At 54.0% G+C, this 17644-nt stretch overlaps 1 protein-coding gene across 7 annotated transcripts in view; it reads left to right on the top strand.

Moving 5' to 3' along the window:
• The window catches only part of FUBP3 (far upstream element binding protein 3), a 53806-nt gene extending 39148 nt beyond the window's left edge, over positions 1–14658 (top strand). For 5 of the 7 annotated variants that reach the window (XM_036329338.1, XM_036329337.1, XM_036329343.1 and 2 more), the window contains 9 exons: positions 779–879; positions 2956–3097; positions 6594–6754; positions 7509–7582; positions 7857–7937; positions 8144–8220; positions 11242–11313; positions 12321–12448; positions 13449–14658. In XM_036329338.1, coding sequence (XP_036185231.1) covers positions 779–879; positions 2956–3097; positions 6594–6754; positions 7509–7582; positions 7857–7937; positions 8144–8220; positions 11242–11313; positions 12321–12448; positions 13449–13457 — 845 coding nt within the window. In that variant the 3' untranslated portion in view covers positions 13458–14658. The remainder of the gene's footprint in view (positions 1–778; positions 880–2955; positions 3098–6593; positions 6755–7508; positions 7583–7856; positions 7938–8143; positions 8221–11241; positions 11314–12320; positions 12449–13448) is intronic. The other 2 variants (XM_036329339.1, XM_036329344.1) reach the window with 2 other exon arrangements.
• Positions 14659–17644: the final 2986 nt, after the last annotated feature.

Below are 17644 nucleotides of genomic sequence, written 5' to 3'. Positions count from 1 at the left end.
ATCCTTTAATTAGAAAACACCTCACAAACAGGACTTTGTAACCAGCCCATTTGTGTTCTTTTCTCCCTTTCTCTACCTCTGTTTCTTTTTCTGTCTTTTGCAACATTCTGTTACCAAATGCCCGATTCTAGGGCTCTCCTCCAGGCCCTCATGTCTTTCTTTGGATTTGTCGGTTTGGTTACCCTTGTGCCTGAACACTCTGCACCCGGGTGTCCAGGGCTTCTCCACCCCACCCCCCACCCCCAGACTAATAAAATTGGGGAAAATCAACATAGCATTTCCAGTTTTTAATTTTGCCAATTAAAAACTTCTAAAAAAAATCTGTTATTGTAATTTTATAAAATTAAACATAAAACCATTAAAAAAGGGACATTTTGGAATAAAAAACAATTCTTTAAGTTTTGTAAGTTTATCTTTATAAGCAAACTTATTTACAGTGTCTTTATTTTCTTTATTTCTCTAAAGATGATAAAACATGGTGATGGGCTAATTTTGGGAAAATATTGCTATAGCTCAACTCTATTTTCCTTGGGGTCTTTATGTTTTTGTTTTGTTTTCTTCTTTAATGATGTCTCCTTTAAATGCCTGTAATTGCGTAAGTATTGGCAGGGGCCACGTACAAAGGCATAGTCATACACCTTCCCCAGCGAAAGAGGCCCTGAACCTGGTGATGGGCCAGCCCTCTGGCACTGGGAGGAATATTGATGGCAAATCAGACTGACCTTCGTCTCTGTCTGAAGCTGGGCGTCCTAATCCCACCACTTGCCTTGTTCCACAGACGATGGAATTAGTCCAGAGAGAGCGGCACAGGTCATGGGACCCCCGGACCGATGTCAGCACGCAGCGCATGTCATCAACGAGCTGATTCTTACAGCCCAGGTGGGTCTGGCTGTGTGGGTTCACCTCACTGGCCATAGGGGCAGGTGCCACATGGGGCTCTAGCCTGTGGGGCTCTGGGGCTGCTCCACATCTGCTCCTTCCTGCTGGTTTGTGACTCTACTGCCTTGGTTGTCCCAGAAGTTAGGTTTTCTGACTAGTTAACTGGGGGAAATGCAGTGCAGACCCCAAGTTTCAAGTAGCTGAGCACTTAATTTAAGACTGTAAGCCAAGTACCACCTTAGCTTTAGAAAGCACGTCAGGCCCACAGAGGCTTCCAGCTGTTTTCATGCCCTGGATTCCGGGCTCCTCATCTGGAAAGGGAGCGACCTTGTGCTGTTGTTAGCATCTCCTCCTGCCCCGCTTGCTAGTAGCCCTGGGAACTGCTGTAGCGGACGGTAGATTGGCATGTCCCCCAGGTGTAGGGCTGAGGAAGTTTTGAGGATGATTGGAGCTGAAGAAAGCATGAGAAGTTGTTGTCCGGCTCTGCCATTGGCCGTGGGACCTTGGATGAGGCTTTGAGCCTGTCTAGGCCAAGTATTCTCAGCAGCAGGCGGTTTCGCACCAGGTGGTCCCCCAAGTCACCTGGGAGGACAGGCGGGAGTAGCGAGTTTGTAGAATCTACCAGGATCTGTAGAACCAAAATACCCAAGGCAAGGGTTTGGGTCTCGGCTGTAGCTAAATCCCAGGCCATTCGTAGGATTATACAAGTTCTAAAAAGAATCACTAAGGGACCTCTCATCCTTTTTACTAGTGAGAGGGCGTGAGCCAGAACTGCAGAGGCTGTGAGAGGAGGAGGGGGCGGTCTTGTCCATGAGACCCTGTGGCACACCCAGCAATGGCTGTGTGTGTGTGTGTGTGTGTGTGTGTTTTAACGTAAGTCTCTAGATCACCTGTGTGTTTGTCCTGGGTCTCATAAAAGCAGAATGCAAGAAGAAAGCACTCCAGTGACCTCTGCTTTCTGCTGGTGTAGATTCTGGTTAAATGTTCAATTTTCTTGTAATTGATATGGGCAGGTTTTGCCAACACGTTTCTTCACCATATTGAACCTTTCAGCTTCTCCCTCCCGTGAAAGGAGCTGGGCTTTCCCTCCGAGTTTAAAGGGTTAAATGCTGCCGCTCCAGAGGGGCTCGGGAATGAGCTTCCTCTGTTAGGTGCCCGATGTGGGTTTTGCTCTCTGGGGAGGGGGGCGCGAGAATGAGTCAGAGACTTCTCCAGCCTCAACCATGCACAGCTTGGCTTGGTCCCTCCCTCCTCTGGGGCGTGGGACAACCGGTTTTTCTTTTCTTTTAAATATATTTTTTATTGATTTCAGAGAGGGAGGGAGAGGGAGAGAGATCGAAACATCAATGATGAGAGAGAATCATCCATTGGCTGCCTCCTGCATGCCCCCTACTGGGGATCAAGCCCGCAACCCAGGCATGTGCCTTTGACTAGAATCGAACCCAGGACCCTGCAGTCCACAGGCGGACACTCTATCCACTGAGCCAAACCAGCTAGGGCCAGTATTTCTTTAAAATCCTTTTATCCTTTTTGCTGGTTAGGTTGCAAGGTGTTCTGACTCATGTAGCAATCTCTGAATAGTTCCTTACAGCAGTCTAGTCAGGGAAGGTCAGAAGTCATCCATTGTCACTCATGTGTCACTGCAAATGGCCGTAGCTCTTCAGCGTCTAGTGTCTGGTTTCTGGTAGGCCCACCATGTGTTAGCCCCCGGGAAAGGGCAGCTTCATTGAAAAGAAAGTCACCTCTGACCCTGTAGATTAGGGCCCCGTAATGCAAACTCTAGGGAAAAGGGCACTGGGCTTCGGACCTAGGAGTTCATATCTGCCCTATTTCGTCAGGTCTGTTTGTGCTGTTTATGTCGCACATGCATTTATCGTCATGTGTGCTCCTTGAATACACCTGTGATTTGTGTTAATTCTGCTTTTAAAGAGCCTTCACAATTTGAAATGTGGAATGATGCTCAGGCCCTGATTTGTGGCACTGATTACATCCTGTCACTGCACCTCCTCCCTGGGCATGAAAGTGGTGCTGGCGGCAGTGGCAGGAATCTTCACCTGAGCTTTGCTCCTCTCCCAGGAAAGGGATGGCTTTGGAGGCCTCGCAGTAGCCCGAGGACGAGGCCGTGGCCGCGGCGACTGGAGCATGGGAACCCCTGGCGGCATCCAGGAGATAACGTACACGGTGCCCGCAGATAAGTGTGGCCTCGTCATAGGCAAAGGTGAGAGGCAGCTGCTGGCGTTTATGTTCCCTCTCCGCTAGTTAACCCGAGAGCACATGGGTCACATACCTCCCACGCAGGGCGTGGAGCCTGGCTGCTGCGCTTGCCTGAAGGCACCAGGTCTGTAGCATCAGCTGCCTTCTTCGGGGCCTGCTGTGCGGGGGCCTTCTTGTGAATGGGACAGGGCGTGCAACAGATGATCCGTAGGGCCCACGGCCTGATGAAGCAGCTTCGTTGTTGAAAAGGCGAAATGTTTGCCTTTGGATGTTTGTGGATCGACTGATCAGTAATGAACACGCCTCCAAGGAACTTAGAGGAACAGTTAAGATGATCTCCAGTGAAGATGCTCTCTGAGGGGGTCACGTACTGGGTTTGGGTATTTGGCCTTTATTGTCACAACATGTGAAAATGGTTTTATCCTTTCAACACTTTTACTACAACTCCCTGCGGTGAAATAAAAATAGGTTTGTTAGTTGTTTCTAGGCATTTTAGAGAGCAGGAGGCGGCCCATCGTGACTGGCTGGTGTGCTCCTGCCCACCTGTTAGTGAAAAGCGCAGGAGGGAGCAGGCGGATTGCTAGGCTGTCGGGCTGGTTCATGGGGCTGGCCTGGCCTGGGAACCAAGAAAGGCCGCCGAGAGCAGGCCTGTGGCTCACCGGGCCCTTCCCCAGCCGCCAGCGCAGCTTCTCTGCTCCAGACAGTCTCTGTGCCAACAGGAGACTCGGAGTTAGTGTTGGGTGTTGTGTTTGAGGAAATGGTAGTCTTCTCCCAGAGTGTCTGCAGTTTCTGTGCTCCCCAGGCATGTGTTCACTATGGGAGGGGTGCTAGTCTCCACGGAATGTGACTTGGAAATGTCTCCACCAACAGAAAGTTGGGACCGAAGCGGCACATCTTCACGAGCTGGCGTGGGGTGGGCATCCCTCCTGCGCTGTCACTCACCTCCCAGAGTCTGCATGGGCCCTGCCCTGGCCCTGCCCCAGGCAGTGTTTTGCTCTTTTCAAACCTTGATCTCCTGTGACTGTGTGGGTCTGGGATGTTCAGAAGTGGTAGGAACAATGGGGGCTTGTTTTCCTCTGTGGCGGGGTTTCCCTGCTGAGAAGTGCTTGGCAGATACTGTTAGCTGCCCAAATGCGTGATAAGCCAGACGCCCCCCAGCCCTACACCTGGCTGCCTGAGCATCGGTTTTGTTGATGCCGTAGGTTGAGAGTCAGCTCTGGGTTTCTGGGCCTTGTGAAAACCGTTTTTACCAACGAGGTTTTCCTGTGAACGTGAGTCTCCTCTAGAGCCGGGCTGCCTCTGCTGGGACAGTCCTCATGGTCGTGAGGCCTCTTTCACAGGACAGCCTCTGTCAGCTCACCCACCAGTCATCCCAGTGACGCCCAGAAGACAGGGACAGCAGAGGACGCAGTCGTGGGTACCGGGGCCAGTGCTCCAGTTGCAGCCCGGACAAGCCCAGGAAAAGTTTTGTTGGGGGTCGGGGGGCTTTCCATACCCACAGGGCTGGGTATGAGGTGCTCCTCCCCCTTGGGAAAGATGCATGGGGAGGAGGAAGAGAGTGGAGGGAGCCCCACTCAGTGGGCTCTGCTCCCCCTGCGCCAGCCCTTGGGCAGACGCTGCGCCTCCCAGGCCCCTGCTGGATTTCCATGATAAATACAGCAATAGTGACAGATAGTGTGGCCAGCCCTGCTCTTGTCACCAGGCCTTTTAGCAGGTTTGATTAATTGCTTTACGATTTCACAACCAGCCAGGGGGGCCACTGGTGGGTGGCTTCTGCCCCCCATCAGGTGGAAGAATGGAGCAGGCTGCTGAATGAGTCTATAGACAGCCACCATGTGCCAAGCTGGTGACCTCATTTTGAAGGAAGATAAACTTAAATTAACTCCTTCCGGCCCCATGCAGTTTTGTGGGGCCTCCTCACCTTATTAGCATGCTCCCAAGGCCTCGGGAGAGGGGCTGTGGGTCCGCTGGGCTGCGTGCCCGCCGGATGGAGGGGCTGCAGGGTCTCTGGCTCAGGCAGACATGCGCACCCTTTGTGCTCCTGCGCACAGCCAGGCGGCGGCTGGCAGTGCCGTGGAAAGGTCTCCGCTGAGTCTTGGCTCTTCACTGCTCCACAGAAGCGCTATTGCCGAGGAGCAGAGCTGCTCACTTTTCACGATGCAAAGATCAGATTCACCCCTGGGAGTGCGGGGCAGTAGGGACAGGCTCGGGACTTTCTGCGTTGGTCACTGCCGTCCCGACACTTTCCTTAAACTGTTGCAGCTTTACGAAAACCATGTACACACAAGACTTTGGTCCGCTGCATTCTTTTTCTAATTTGCTTTGAAATTTAAAGCCACCCCACCTACCCAAGCTGATGTTGAACAAAGCTTGATCCGAATCCTCGGTTTCCTTCCCCTGTGTGAACGCCGCCAGCAACGGCTGGACCCAGGCTCCAGCTTTGCTTCTTGACCCTGTAGAGTCCCTCGGAGGGGACAGGTGTCCGCTGCTCATTTCTTCTTGACAGGCTGTTCAGCCCAGGCCTCCCTCAGTGCGGGTGGAGGCAGGTAGAGGGTTGAAGGGCTGTGGGCATGTTACAAGGAAATGGCACATGTCCTGTGAGGTTAGAGTGTCACAGACTGGCCTTCAGTATTTGCTTTTGATCATTTGGGGCTCCCTGGTCCCCTGCACCCGATTTTCCACAGATTGTCTTTTTCCGGTTTTGCAAAAACTCTACTAGGCATTTTCCTTGTATTCTGGCTCCCCCCCAATTGAGCCGTGCTGGTCTGTAAGTTCTGTGAAATCTCAAAAGAAGAATCAAACCATTGTTACCCTGGTGGAGCTTTTGTTACACAAATTTCATTAAGAGACTGGGACTGTCACAGGTTTTTCAAAGAGTCCAACTAAATTTTCATTAGCCCAGCTCCACCCAGGCCTCTGTGACCCCCATCCTCTGGCTGCCTCTCTGTCTAGACCTGTCCCCCCCCCCCAAACCCCCATGGAGGAGGCAGGGACTTGAGAGTGACAGGATGAGATGGGATATTAAAGGCCCGAGTGGGCTTCAGGCATTGTTGGGGCCTGTGGCCGTCTGTTTGACCTGTGGAGGGAGGGAGAGCAGCAGTGCGGTGGCCCACGCAGGGCTGAAGGACCCCATTGTGCCATAGAGGAGCCATCAGGTCGCCATTCTTGTGCTGAGAAGGATGGAGTGCCTTTTCCGGCAAGGCCTCTGGCTGGAGTGGGAACTGGGCACTGGCCTCTAGGGCTGAGCTCCATTGTGTGCAAATCCCTGGGCCTCGGTGCCTGGTTCCTGGCCTCTGGGAGGAGGAAGCCAGCAGGTGCAGGTGCCCGTGGTGTGGTGCCCGTAGTGTCAGCCTGGCTGGAGACAAGGACCAGCTTCGCAGCCTGAACCTGGTGTAAGAAGGCAGGTGCAGAAAACCCCCTTTCCTTGTCTTCTGGAGCGGAGCCCCGCACAGCCTTTGGGCTGCTACTCATCCTTCCGTCTCGTGTCCTCCTGCCCACAGGGGGTGAGAACATCAAAAGCATAAACCAGCAGTCAGGAGCACACGTGGAGCTGCAGCGCAACCCCCCTCCCAACACCGACCCCAACCTGCGAATATTCACCATCAGGGGGATTCCTCAGCAGATCGAGGTGGCCAGACATCTCATAGATGAGAAAGTTGGCGTACGTACAAGGCCCTTTCCCCACCGGGCTTACTAATAGCTGGATTTTCTGGTGGATGTCCAAGGTACCTGTTTTTCCCCAGAACCTTGTACTTCCTGAACCTTTTTCATCCTCGCATCATGTGAGGGCCCCTCCTCTCACTTTGCCGAGGGGGAAGGTCGGGGTCCAGGGATCCCAGGGCCAGGCCCAGGCGATGAAGGAAGCCTTCTGGCAGGACTCACCAAGGCCACCAGCCTCAGGCCCTAGAGCCGTGTCCCCTGCAGGCTTAGATGAGCAGGGCAGCACCCTCCCCCCAGTACTGCCCCGGACACTGCCGTGGGCCAGCCCTGCAGACAGCGCTCATTGACTCTGGCTTTAGTTTCAGGCACCTCAAAGCAGATAAAGAAAGAAAGGGAGTGTTGATGGAGGACAGAGGGCCACTGCTCACCTCAGAGGGGACGTAGAAGGGCAGACAGAGCCGTGGGCAGCCTAATTGACGGACAGTCAAGCAGGTTGGTCCCTCCCCCAGGGTGACGTGCCAGGGCAAATGTGGTGGTGCCAGCAGTGGCTGTGGTGGTTTTGGTCACTCAGGGGGCAGAAGCCATTTCTGGAAATCAAGTCCACTGTGGGGAAGGAAGGCTAGTGTGAGTGCAATAGGGCGTCTTTCCTTCACTTGGCTCTGTCTCCCCAAAAGCTGTGGTCTGCCTTGGGGGGCCTGGGCAGAGGGCAGAGATGCCCCCAGCAGGAAGTGAGCGTTCCCTCTGTGCCATGACAGGGTACCAGTCTGGGAGCACCTGGAGCCTACGGACAGAGCCCCTTCAGCCAGCCCCCTGCCGCACCTCATCAAAAGTGAGTCTAACGTCCACCCCAACTGCAAGCTCCCTCCCTGCCTCCCAACAGGCCCTCCTTTCCAGCTGCTGGGAGGGCACATCCTGTGGGCAGGGCTCCTCCCACCTCTGACCAGTGGTCCCTCCGGCCCATTTGTAGCTCACTGACCAGTGCTGGGATGAGGGCCTCCCAGGGGCAGCATCCCCGAGGAGCACTCACCATCCTGGGACTGAGGGGAGGTTTTAGCAGAAGTCTTTCTGTTCACCCTTTAACTTCGTTTTTCACTTTCTCTCAGCACCTTTCCTCCACGGAGCTCAGGGTGCTTCCCGAACATTGCTGCTAAAGTGAACGGAAACCCGCACAGCACCCCTGTCAGGTGGGTGGCCTGCTCCTACTCGTCCGTGTAGTTCTCAGTCAGGACTGGGGTCGTGGTCACCTGGCACTGCTGGGGGGACCGTTGTGCTTGCCTGGGGTGGAGGGGTGAGTGACAAAGAGACAGCGGGATTATGGGGGGGTGGACCCCGGTGCGGAGGGGGGGGTGTGACCTGCACTAGAAAAGGTGACTCTCTTTGTCCTTTGCAGTGGGCCTCCGGCCTTCCTGACCCAGGGCTGGGGCAGCACCTACCAGGCGTGGCAGCAGCCCGCACAGCAAGTCCCAAGTAAGTTTCTCCGGAGGAGGTGGGCCTGGGCACCCCCCGCCCCCATGGAAGGCTCGAGGGGGATGGGCCTGAAATGCTCTCCTTCCAACGCTGCCCACAGGCCCAGGGTGCCCCTCCCAGGATGGCAGGGAGCCTCCTGGGGCCTCAGGAGCTGTCGGCAGAGGAGGCTTCTGTGCAGACGGCCCTGGCCTCCAGCCTGGCAGGGGCAGAGGGGCTGGCCCACCTTCTCAGACCTTTCTTTCCCATCCGCTCTGCCCTCAGAGCTCTGGGTCAGAAAGCCTGTGGCCACGGGCGTGGTTTGCCGAGCCCCTCGGTTCCTCCTGCCTGCGCTCTGCCTCTCGCTCTGCATTCTGAGCAGCCTCTGCTCGCTGGGCTTGCCCCTCCCTTGGCCGCAAGGTGACCATCTCCCCTTTCCAGCACCGCCTCGGGCTCTCTGTCTCCTGGGCGTTCGGGAAAGCACACATGAGAGAGCTCTGCCCGGTGGCACCTGGGAGAAAGCTGATTGGAAGAGCGGGGTTCCGTGGGGATCGGTCCGGCCCCACTCTCCGGCCCCACTCTCGGTTAGGAGCCATTCTTACGTTTTATGGCTACGTTTACCCTGCATAGCCTGCAAAACAGAACACAACCCGGACCTGGGTCTTTCTGGCCCTCCCAAGCCGGACTGCGTGCAAGGCGGTCTCCAGTGTATCTGCGCGTGTCCCCCCTGCACACCTGCTGCAGGACCAGGCATCACAGCTTTGCGCATGGGGACGGAGCCCGGGGCCTGGTGTGCCCCCTCCCCTGGAGCAGAGTGCTGCCTGACAGCGCTGCCCCGGGCCCTGGTCATGGGCACAGATGACACCACAGGGTCTGGAGGCCATGCTGTGCAGCCTCGGGCACATTCCCCCTTCTCTGAGCTCCAGTCTCGTGGTCTGAAATGAAGGGTTTGGATTTGATTTCTAAAGTAACGGCAAGCTCTGAAATTGCACAGTGGTATTTTTTCCTCTTCTTCTGCAGTGTTTTCTTATGAAACATATTAAATATACAGAAGGTTTTAAAGAACTTCAACATGAACACCTAACACTACCTAGACCGTGGTCAGCAAACCTCGGCTTGCGAGCCACATGCGGCTCTTTGGCCCCTTGAGTGTGGCTCTTCCACAAAATACCGGCTCTTCCACAAAATACCGACTTCTGCGCATGGGCCACGAAGTTTCAATCGCACTGTACGTGCGCACCTGCACGTGGTATTTTGTGGATGAGCCACACTCAAGGGGCCAAAGAGCCGCATGTGGCTCGCGAGCCGCGGTTTGCTGACCACTGACCTAGACCCTACCATTCCTGTTGCACTGGACTCGCTTTACCCTGGAGCTGGTCTGTTGTGTTTCCTCCTGTTCTGACCATTGGAGGGTGGCCTCACATTTGTCCCATTGTCCAGGGCAGGACGGGAAAATGTCTTTACACTGAAGCCCAAGGGAGCATGTCCTTCTGCCCAGGGGACATCGGCCATGGGGCTGTGGCTCTGCAGAGGCCCGGCCTGCTGCTTGCCCGCGCCCAGGCAGGCCCGGAGGAGTCGGGAGGAGCATCGGGAGGAGGAAGAAGACAGGGCGATGCCTGGTTTCTTCCTCTGTGCAGCAGCCTGCATCTTTTTTCTTTTTTTTTTAATTTATTTTTATTGATGTCAGAGAGGAAGGGAGAGAGGGAGAGAGATAGAAACATCAATGATGAGAACCATTGACCGGCTGCCTCCTGCACACCCCCCACTGGGGATGGAGCCCATAGCCTGGGCATGTGCCCTGACTGGGAATTGAACCATGACCTCCTGTTCACAGGTTGACGCTCAACCACTGAGTCACGCCGGCCGGGCACCAGCCTGTAACTTGTGTTGAGTTTTGTTGCTTTACTCGGAGGGTTTAGGAATTGAGTTGGTGTTGGTCAGTGAAATCGGTTTGGAAGAAAAACCCTGCTTGTCCACATTCCTCAAGCCTAGCCTTCCCCCAACCAGGTCCTTTACTCCTAGTGTCCTGGTCTGAGTGTCTTCCTGCCCTGGTGGGAGAGGAAGGGGGCTTCTCCCCTCTCTTACCCTCCCCCCTCTTTTCTGTCCCCCGCCCACACCCAGGCCCCATGCCCCTTTGTCTTCAGTGAGTTCACTAGCAGGAGGGATGCTGTGAGATGGCTGCTGGCAGGCCCTCTGTGCTGCTGCAGACGCTTCTCCCTGCAGACAGTGAGAGGCCTTAGGTAGACACGCAGCCAGTCTGGCCTCGGCACAAAGATCCCAACCAACTGAGCCACCGGGCCAGGGCTTGCTGAGTTCATTTTATGCTCTTTATGCGCCTGGGCAGGCATATCTACTCCACCCCTAGCCCGTCTTTACTGCCCCTGCTGCATAGAGAAGGCACCGGCTTGTGTACGGAGGAGGAGGGCGGGAGCGAGCCCACACATCCTCTCTCCTGCTCCTGCCCCAAAGGCAAAAGGCTGGCGGCCTGTGTCGGATGCATGTTGTGGCCACCGCCCCTTGCTTTGTGGACCTCATCTTTGTCATCACCGTGAGCTCAGTGTCCGGATAGTTTCCCGAGGGTTTGCTCTACGGCTCTGCTTGTGCAGAGGCGCAGCCGGCGGTCTTGGAGCAGAAGGCTCAGCCCGGGTGGAGAGTGTGCTCGGTGCCGTTTGGACTCCGTGTCCCACTTGAAGCCCCTCCAGGAAGCTTAGACAACAGTCATTCTGGCCCTCAGGCTCGGCTCACCCACAGCACCCGTCTGAAGGGGGTGGAGTGTTCCTGGTGGTCGCCCTGGAAGGGCATCAGTCTGCCCACGCCCAGCCTCACGGGGATCTTAGTTGCACACACACACGTGGGGCCTGAGCACAGGCCCTCTTGGGTGTTGACATATCTCCTCCACCGCCATCTGCTGCCACCTTCTTCCCAGGCCACAGGGCCCGGAGCAGCTGTAGAGCGGTGTGTGGCGCAGGGGCAAGCGAGCCAGCGCCGAGCAGGGCCTGGAGTCGCCAGGCTGGGGGCCTGACTGCTTTTGTGTTCTTCGCACAGGCCAGCAGAGCCAGCCGCAGAGCAGCCAGCCCGACTACAGCAAGGCCTGGGAAGACTATTACAAAAAACAGAGTGAGTGCAATGGCCGTCCCAACAACCAGGTCCCCAGCCAGAGCCCCTCGCCTGTAGCCTTCACTGCGCATGGTTCCCTGGCCCCGTCTGGCCCTCTGCGTCTCACGGAGGAGACGTGGTGTAGCCATTTGCTTTCCCCTCCGCCCCCATTTTCCTCCCCCTTCTGAACTCCAAAGGGCATGGCACCGCCACTGGGGGACCCGGGACCGCTGTCTTGGTCCCTTTTAGAGCTGCGTGGCCAGGACGCAGACCAGCCATCTCTTGTTCCCTGGCTGTCTTGCCGTCGCCTGGCTCTTTCTGGCTCTGTCAGGGCAGGTGAAGAGAAGAGAATGGTGGGACTCGGGGAAGGGAGCCTACAGTTGGAGTGGGTGGTGAGATGTTTGATTTTCTGAAGACACTAAACCAGTCTTTTAAAAAAGAGGAGGGGGAAAACTAGCAACCAAAAACCCCAGCGAAAAATTTCAAACGAGCCCTCAGTCCTCCGTGGGTCTCCCACAGCTGCCGAGCAGGTGGCCGGGCACTGGGGAGGGCTGTCGTGTGGCTGCAGCTGAAGGGCGTTACTGGCTGGTTGGAAGAGCTCAGGCCAAAGGCCATGAAAGAAACAGTCACCTGGTGGTGGAGTCATCACTGGGCCAGGGAGGCCATCATCACCTGAGGTACCTGGTGAAAGTCCAGGTGCCCGCCTCCCCCACACCTCCCAAATCCAGGCTCCCAGACACAGGGGCCAGGCACCCCTCCTCCCTCTCTCTCTCCCTGGGCGCCTATGAGTCAGGTGACCTACGCAGAGAATGTGATTCTGAAGAGACAGCGGGGAAAGTCTCGCAGGGATGGAGCAGGAGCGGCAGGGAAAAGCTAACCGTGTTTTTTGCAGCCAGCACTCAGGCCCCGCCTCACGGACCCCAGTGGGCACTAGTTCTGGATGCCCAGGTCTTCAGGAAGCGTCTCCAAGCGTCCTTCACGTCCCCTAGCACATCCCGCCTGACGAGCTGTTTCCCTCTGTCCCTCAGGTCATGCTGCCAGCGCCGCTCCTCAGGCCAGCTCCCCGCCGGACTACACCATGGCCTGGGCGGAGTATTACAGACAGCAGGTTGCTTTCTACGGCCAGACGTTAGGGCAAGCTCAGGCCCACAGCCAGGTGTGTAGCCAGTGCCAGCACTGCTGGGACCTCCCAGACCAGCCCTCCCTCCCGCCCTTTCTCCCAGGCGTCTGTGCCTGCTCCTGGGGCAAGAACACCGGCTCCAGGAGGGGGGTGGGGGGGCGGGGCAGCACAGGCCCAGTGCTGCTCAGAGCCCAGCGGCCCGCCCGGCCCCTTCTTGCCCCAGAGAGTTAAGTGTGGGCCAAGTGGGAGAGGAACGGGCTGGGCAGTCCCTCCAAGACAGTACCTGATCCTCCCTCAGATCCAGGCCCCAGACCACAGTGCTGAGTGGCCTCAGTTTCCCCAGCTGTGAGTGAGAGCACCGGGCTCGAATGATTCTGGACAAGCTTGGCACTGCAGGCAGGGACTGGAGCTCACGCCCACTGCTGCTCTTGGGGGTGCTGGGCCAGGCTGTTGCCCTTGCCTCGTCAGCAGCGAGGGGGCGGGGGCAGGGCCAGGCCACACCCTCGGAAGGCTGGGCGGGGCAGAGCGCCAGCTCTTCGTCCTGCACAGAAAGCTGGAGGGCTCTGTCCAGTCAGAGGCCAAAACAGATTTCCTTCTGACGGAGGGAAGAGGGCCAAGAGCTCCCGCGGGGCGTGTTTCAGCTCACCTGATGCCGCTCGGATCGCCATGGGCGGCACGGCACTTACCAGAAGCCCGGGCCTAAAGCTGACTGGCCATCTCACTGCCAAATGGGCCCTTTTGTGCCTGGCGCAGTGGGAACAGGTGTCCAGGCTGGTGGGTGACCAAGAAGTATCGCGAGCTCACTCCGCTCTCCCCTTCCCAGTGTCCCCCACAGAAAGAGATGCCCGGGGCCTCCTTCAAGGGAGGCTCTTTCTGGGCCAGAGACCTGGCGGGGAGGCGGGGAGGTGCTGAGACACTGGCTGCTTCCTGTGTGTCAGCGCCTGCGATGGAGCCCAGGAGAGAGGGTGACCTGCCACCTCCCACCAGCAAGCCCTTGGGCGCTGGCCACAGGCTGACCTCTCCCTTCCTTCCACAGGAGCAGTAGGACGGCGACCTGTGACCCCTCCCCGAAATCATTGTGAGCGAAAGCCTATTTGTAACAGAGGTTTTTAGATTTTCAAACCTTTTGATGAAGAACCTTTGTTCTGTGAAACACTATATTTAGATTAACAGAATTTTTCTAAAAATCGGGAAATTAGTTACTAAAGACTGTTGATTATTCTTATTTCAATACTTTCGTTACTTCAAATGTGGAAGCTCTGGGATTTTTTTTGGAGCAATATCTGCAAATCCAGGCACCAGAATGTGCCTCATAGCAGTGACATTTCAACTGGTGTGTTCTTGTTCGTTTTGTTTTGTTTTTTTTTGTTTCGTGTCTTTTTATTTACAGTTGTTTCTGTTGCAACAGAAAGTGGCTTGGAAGTCTTAGGAGGTGTGTAACAAATTATTTTTAAAAAATTTTAAACAGTATTTAAATGTGTAAATTCATTAAATGTTTTACTTCTAATTTCTTGTATCTTGGCTGTCTGGTTTTGCATTTTTTTTAAAACTGAACTATTCTGTATTGTAATTATGTGAATTCTGAATTGAGACAGAGAATTGTATTGCTGTCCAAAGGGATCGGGAAGGGCATTTGTAGGGTTTGTATAATTTCTAGAGTTCTAAAGGGTAATATAAAAATGTTTTCGTGTGTCTAGCATACTTTTTTTTTCATGTCTCATTACCAGTTGCAATTGTGTATCTAAGACCTCCAAGCTTGTTTTAAAAACAAAACAAAAAACCTTTCTCTATTCTCTCAGAAATATAAATCCTGTTATTTTTAATATTAAGAGGAAGTTGATATAACTTTTAACAAACACTGCGGTACATTAAACCGCATAAAAATGTAGTAACTATTTTTTAATTCCGAGGCATTTTTTGCTTTTCTCTTAAATATTTTTTAATATTTGTCAAATTAACTAGATGAATAAATAAATCTAGTATTAACCACAATATGAATTAAATGATTTTGATTTAATAAAAGGGATATTATGATTTCCAATGTTTACGTTAGTGTGTCTTGTACAGATAACATGTATTTTTAAAGGAAAGAAAAACGGAATTAAAGCTATTTTTTCTTGCATTTTTAATTGACCTGGGGGACATTCCGTTTGAAATGTACTGAAGTTAACCTTTCGGTTTTTTGTCTTTATTTTCTTTAAAATGCTTGAAATGTCTAACTATTAAAAATAAATATTTGAAGAATGTTATGCATGTTTTTAAAAAGAAAAGTGTTCTTTTTATTTGACTGACAATTCATTTTACACTCTATGTAATAAAATTTCCACAAGACATCTTGTGGGTGAAATATTTTGAGTCTGTTTGCCTTCCATTCTCTTGTCCCACCCTCCACCCTCAGCCCGCTGCCCACTGAAATAAAAGCAAGAGTTCATAGCCGATCCCCTTGCTCTACGTCAGCCCCACTTGGTGCACAACCTAGATTCCCAGCTACTTCCTTCGTTAAGTTCTTTCTAATGATTTTGTAGAATTTGACAGTTTGCCTTGAGAGCGTGGGTCACCATCAGTCCCTCCCTCTTTCTTACCTGTCACATCTAAACATCTCTTGCCCTGGGTGCAACACAGAAATCAATCGCGGCTCCTCCCAGAGGCGCTGTCATTGGGCGTGCAGCTGGAAGATTCATTTAAGGGAGTCTCGGTAAAGAGGCGTGGTCAGCTCTGCCGCTGGGTAAGCACACTTTCCAGTAACTGAGTCAGCACCGCGCCCCTCACCCCTCAGCACGCTCCCCCAGCACCCCTGAGAAACGGGCTGCTCACTTGGGCAGCTCATGCACTAAAATTGGAATGAGAAATATGGAGATTAGCATGGCCCTGCGCCAGGGCGTCATGCAGACGCATGACGTGTTTCCTATTTGAAAAGTAAATAAATTGGGCCCTGACCGGTTTGCTCAGTGGATAGAGCGTCGGCTTACGGACTAAAGGGTCCTGGGTTCGATTCCAGTCAAGGGCATGTACCTTGGTTGCGGGCACATCCCCACTGGGGGGTTGTGCAGGAGGCCGCTGATCGAAGTTTCTCTCTCATCGATGTTTCAAACTCTATCCCTCTCCCTTCCTCTCTGTAAAAAATCAATAAAATATATATATTTTTTTTTAAAAGTAAATAAATTAGGACCAAACTGGTCTTGGCCTGGTGGGTTGGCTGCTGCCTTCCATGGTGGCCAGGTACCTGCTTTGGCTGCAGCTGCCTGTGACCCACTCCCTCCCTGCCCCACCGCTCGGCCTCTGGCTGTATCCTGGGTGGCATTTGTTCACAGCCCCGGCCTGCTGCGGGCCACGGTGCTGGGAGAGCTGGGAAGGTGCTCATTCTGTTTTTTCAATAAGGAAACAAAAAGGGGGTGTCCTTACCCATGGTTTAAATTCTAGAGGGGCCTGCGGTTTCAGGACACATTATGACAATGTGGGCCCTGGGCTAGGATACTGAGGAATAAAGATCGGCCTTCAGCTCTTTTTTCCCTCCTTCCTTCCCTGTTGATGGAAGCAACTGGCTTTGGACCCAGCTCCCTGCTTTAATATTTGAACACGCCTGCCTCTGCCGCTGGCTGCATGCGTGCGTCATCCCTTCATTTAGATGCACTCGTGTGGGTCCTCCTTATGGCTCATACTCGTGTGTGTTTCCAATTCTGGTTCTTTTTCTTTTCTCGACCCCAAGCTCTAAGAGGAGGGGGAAAAGCATCTGTGGCTCCTTTAGGCCCAAAAGGGGTGTGGAGAGCAGCCCATCTGCAGCCATTCTGAGGCCTGTGAGAGCCGGAAAACAAAAAGGAGATAGGGCGTCTTTAGCTACACCTCTAGAGAATCGAGTTTGACGTTGAGAAATTGAATAGTAAAAGCCACTTGAGAAGAAGGAGGGGGTTGAGCCAGAGGAGGGCATAAACGCTGATGATGGGGGTGGGAATTAGGGAGAGGGCATTACAGAGAAGACTTCCTTCTAATTCATCTTCCAAGCTCTGTGCCAAAACAGCATTTGGCATGGTTCTCAGGGAGCGATTGTGTGATAATGAACCCTAAGGTGTCCCTTAATTGAAGACTGAGCATTGCGGTTTGTGCCAAGAGTCATAAATGGTGCAGGCTTGCGGGAGGATGCATTTTCTTAAATGTATCGGTAAGTACAGATTAGCGCTTGTCCCTAGTGAAATGCCCATACTATAAATTATGGAGATCTCTCTCTCTCTCTCTCTCTCTGATGCAACCTTTTATTGAGGGGGAAGGCGGGGTGTAATACAGCAGGAGGCAGGGGGGGAAAGTTTGCAAGCGTATGAAATTTGGCCTCTCATTAACATGGCGCCCACGGAAGATGGTTTTCATCAGCAGTCTGGTGTCCTGGAAGGCTAAAGTGCTTGAAATGTACCAAGTTCAGCGATTGTGTTCCATTAGGAAAGCTGCATGGTCATCACGGAAAGGACAGTCTGTGTTTGGGAGGCAGGGGCGGGGCAGGTGCCCAGTCTGTCTTCCGAGTTCTTGCCCCACCTCCCACGCTCCACCGCACATGCACACTTGGTCGCTGCCAGCTGCCCAAGTTCACTAGTCCAGGGCCCAGCTGTGCTGTTTCAAACCCACTCGAGTTTGGGCCAGGGGTAGGGAGTTTTCCAGCCAATGTGCCTCCATCAGTCCCCCTGGCCTGTCACGAGATAGGAGGCACTTGTCCCTCTCAAATGGTGACCATCCACGATGTCCTGCAGCCCCATGGTAGGGTTGGCTGGGGCACAGATGGCACATTGCAGGGCCCGGTCCAAGAGGGCATGGGGACACCATGGACTCCGCTTCCAGCTGGCTTCAGCGTGCAGCTTCCTGAGCCCCACTTCTGGCCCACGAGGGCCCAGCTGGGGTTTTGTAAGAGGGGCTAATGCAAATGGTCCTGATAGACTCTTAGAGATTAATGGCCAGAAAGTGACACTCAATTCCGCAGAGAGTGCTGGCCCCGGGTCTGCGTCTCGTGCGGGGTGGAAAGGGAAGTGAAGAGGAACCACTGAGACAATGGGAGTCCTTGCGGGCCTCTGTGAGGAAGCATCTACCAGGGGCGTTCTGGCCCTTTCCAGGCCTCTCCTTTGATTGGGGGGGGGGGGGGGGGCGCTCTCCACACCTTGGGAGGCAGACGGGCCTATTCTCCTCCTCTTACAAATGAGGGTTCAGAGTCAGAAGCTAAGTGGGTGGGGGCGAGTTTTGTGCCAAGTTCTGTGC

Source organism: Myotis myotis, unplaced genomic scaffold (genome assembly GCF_014108235.1).
Source record: "Myotis myotis isolate mMyoMyo1 unplaced genomic scaffold, mMyoMyo1.p scaffold_m19_p_12, whole genome shotgun sequence".
NCBI classification, from domain to species: domain Eukaryota; kingdom Metazoa; phylum Chordata; class Mammalia; order Chiroptera; family Vespertilionidae; genus Myotis; species Myotis myotis.
The sequence above is the reverse complement of the archived record's forward strand: the minus strand, read 5'-3'. Positions and strand labels throughout refer to the sequence as shown.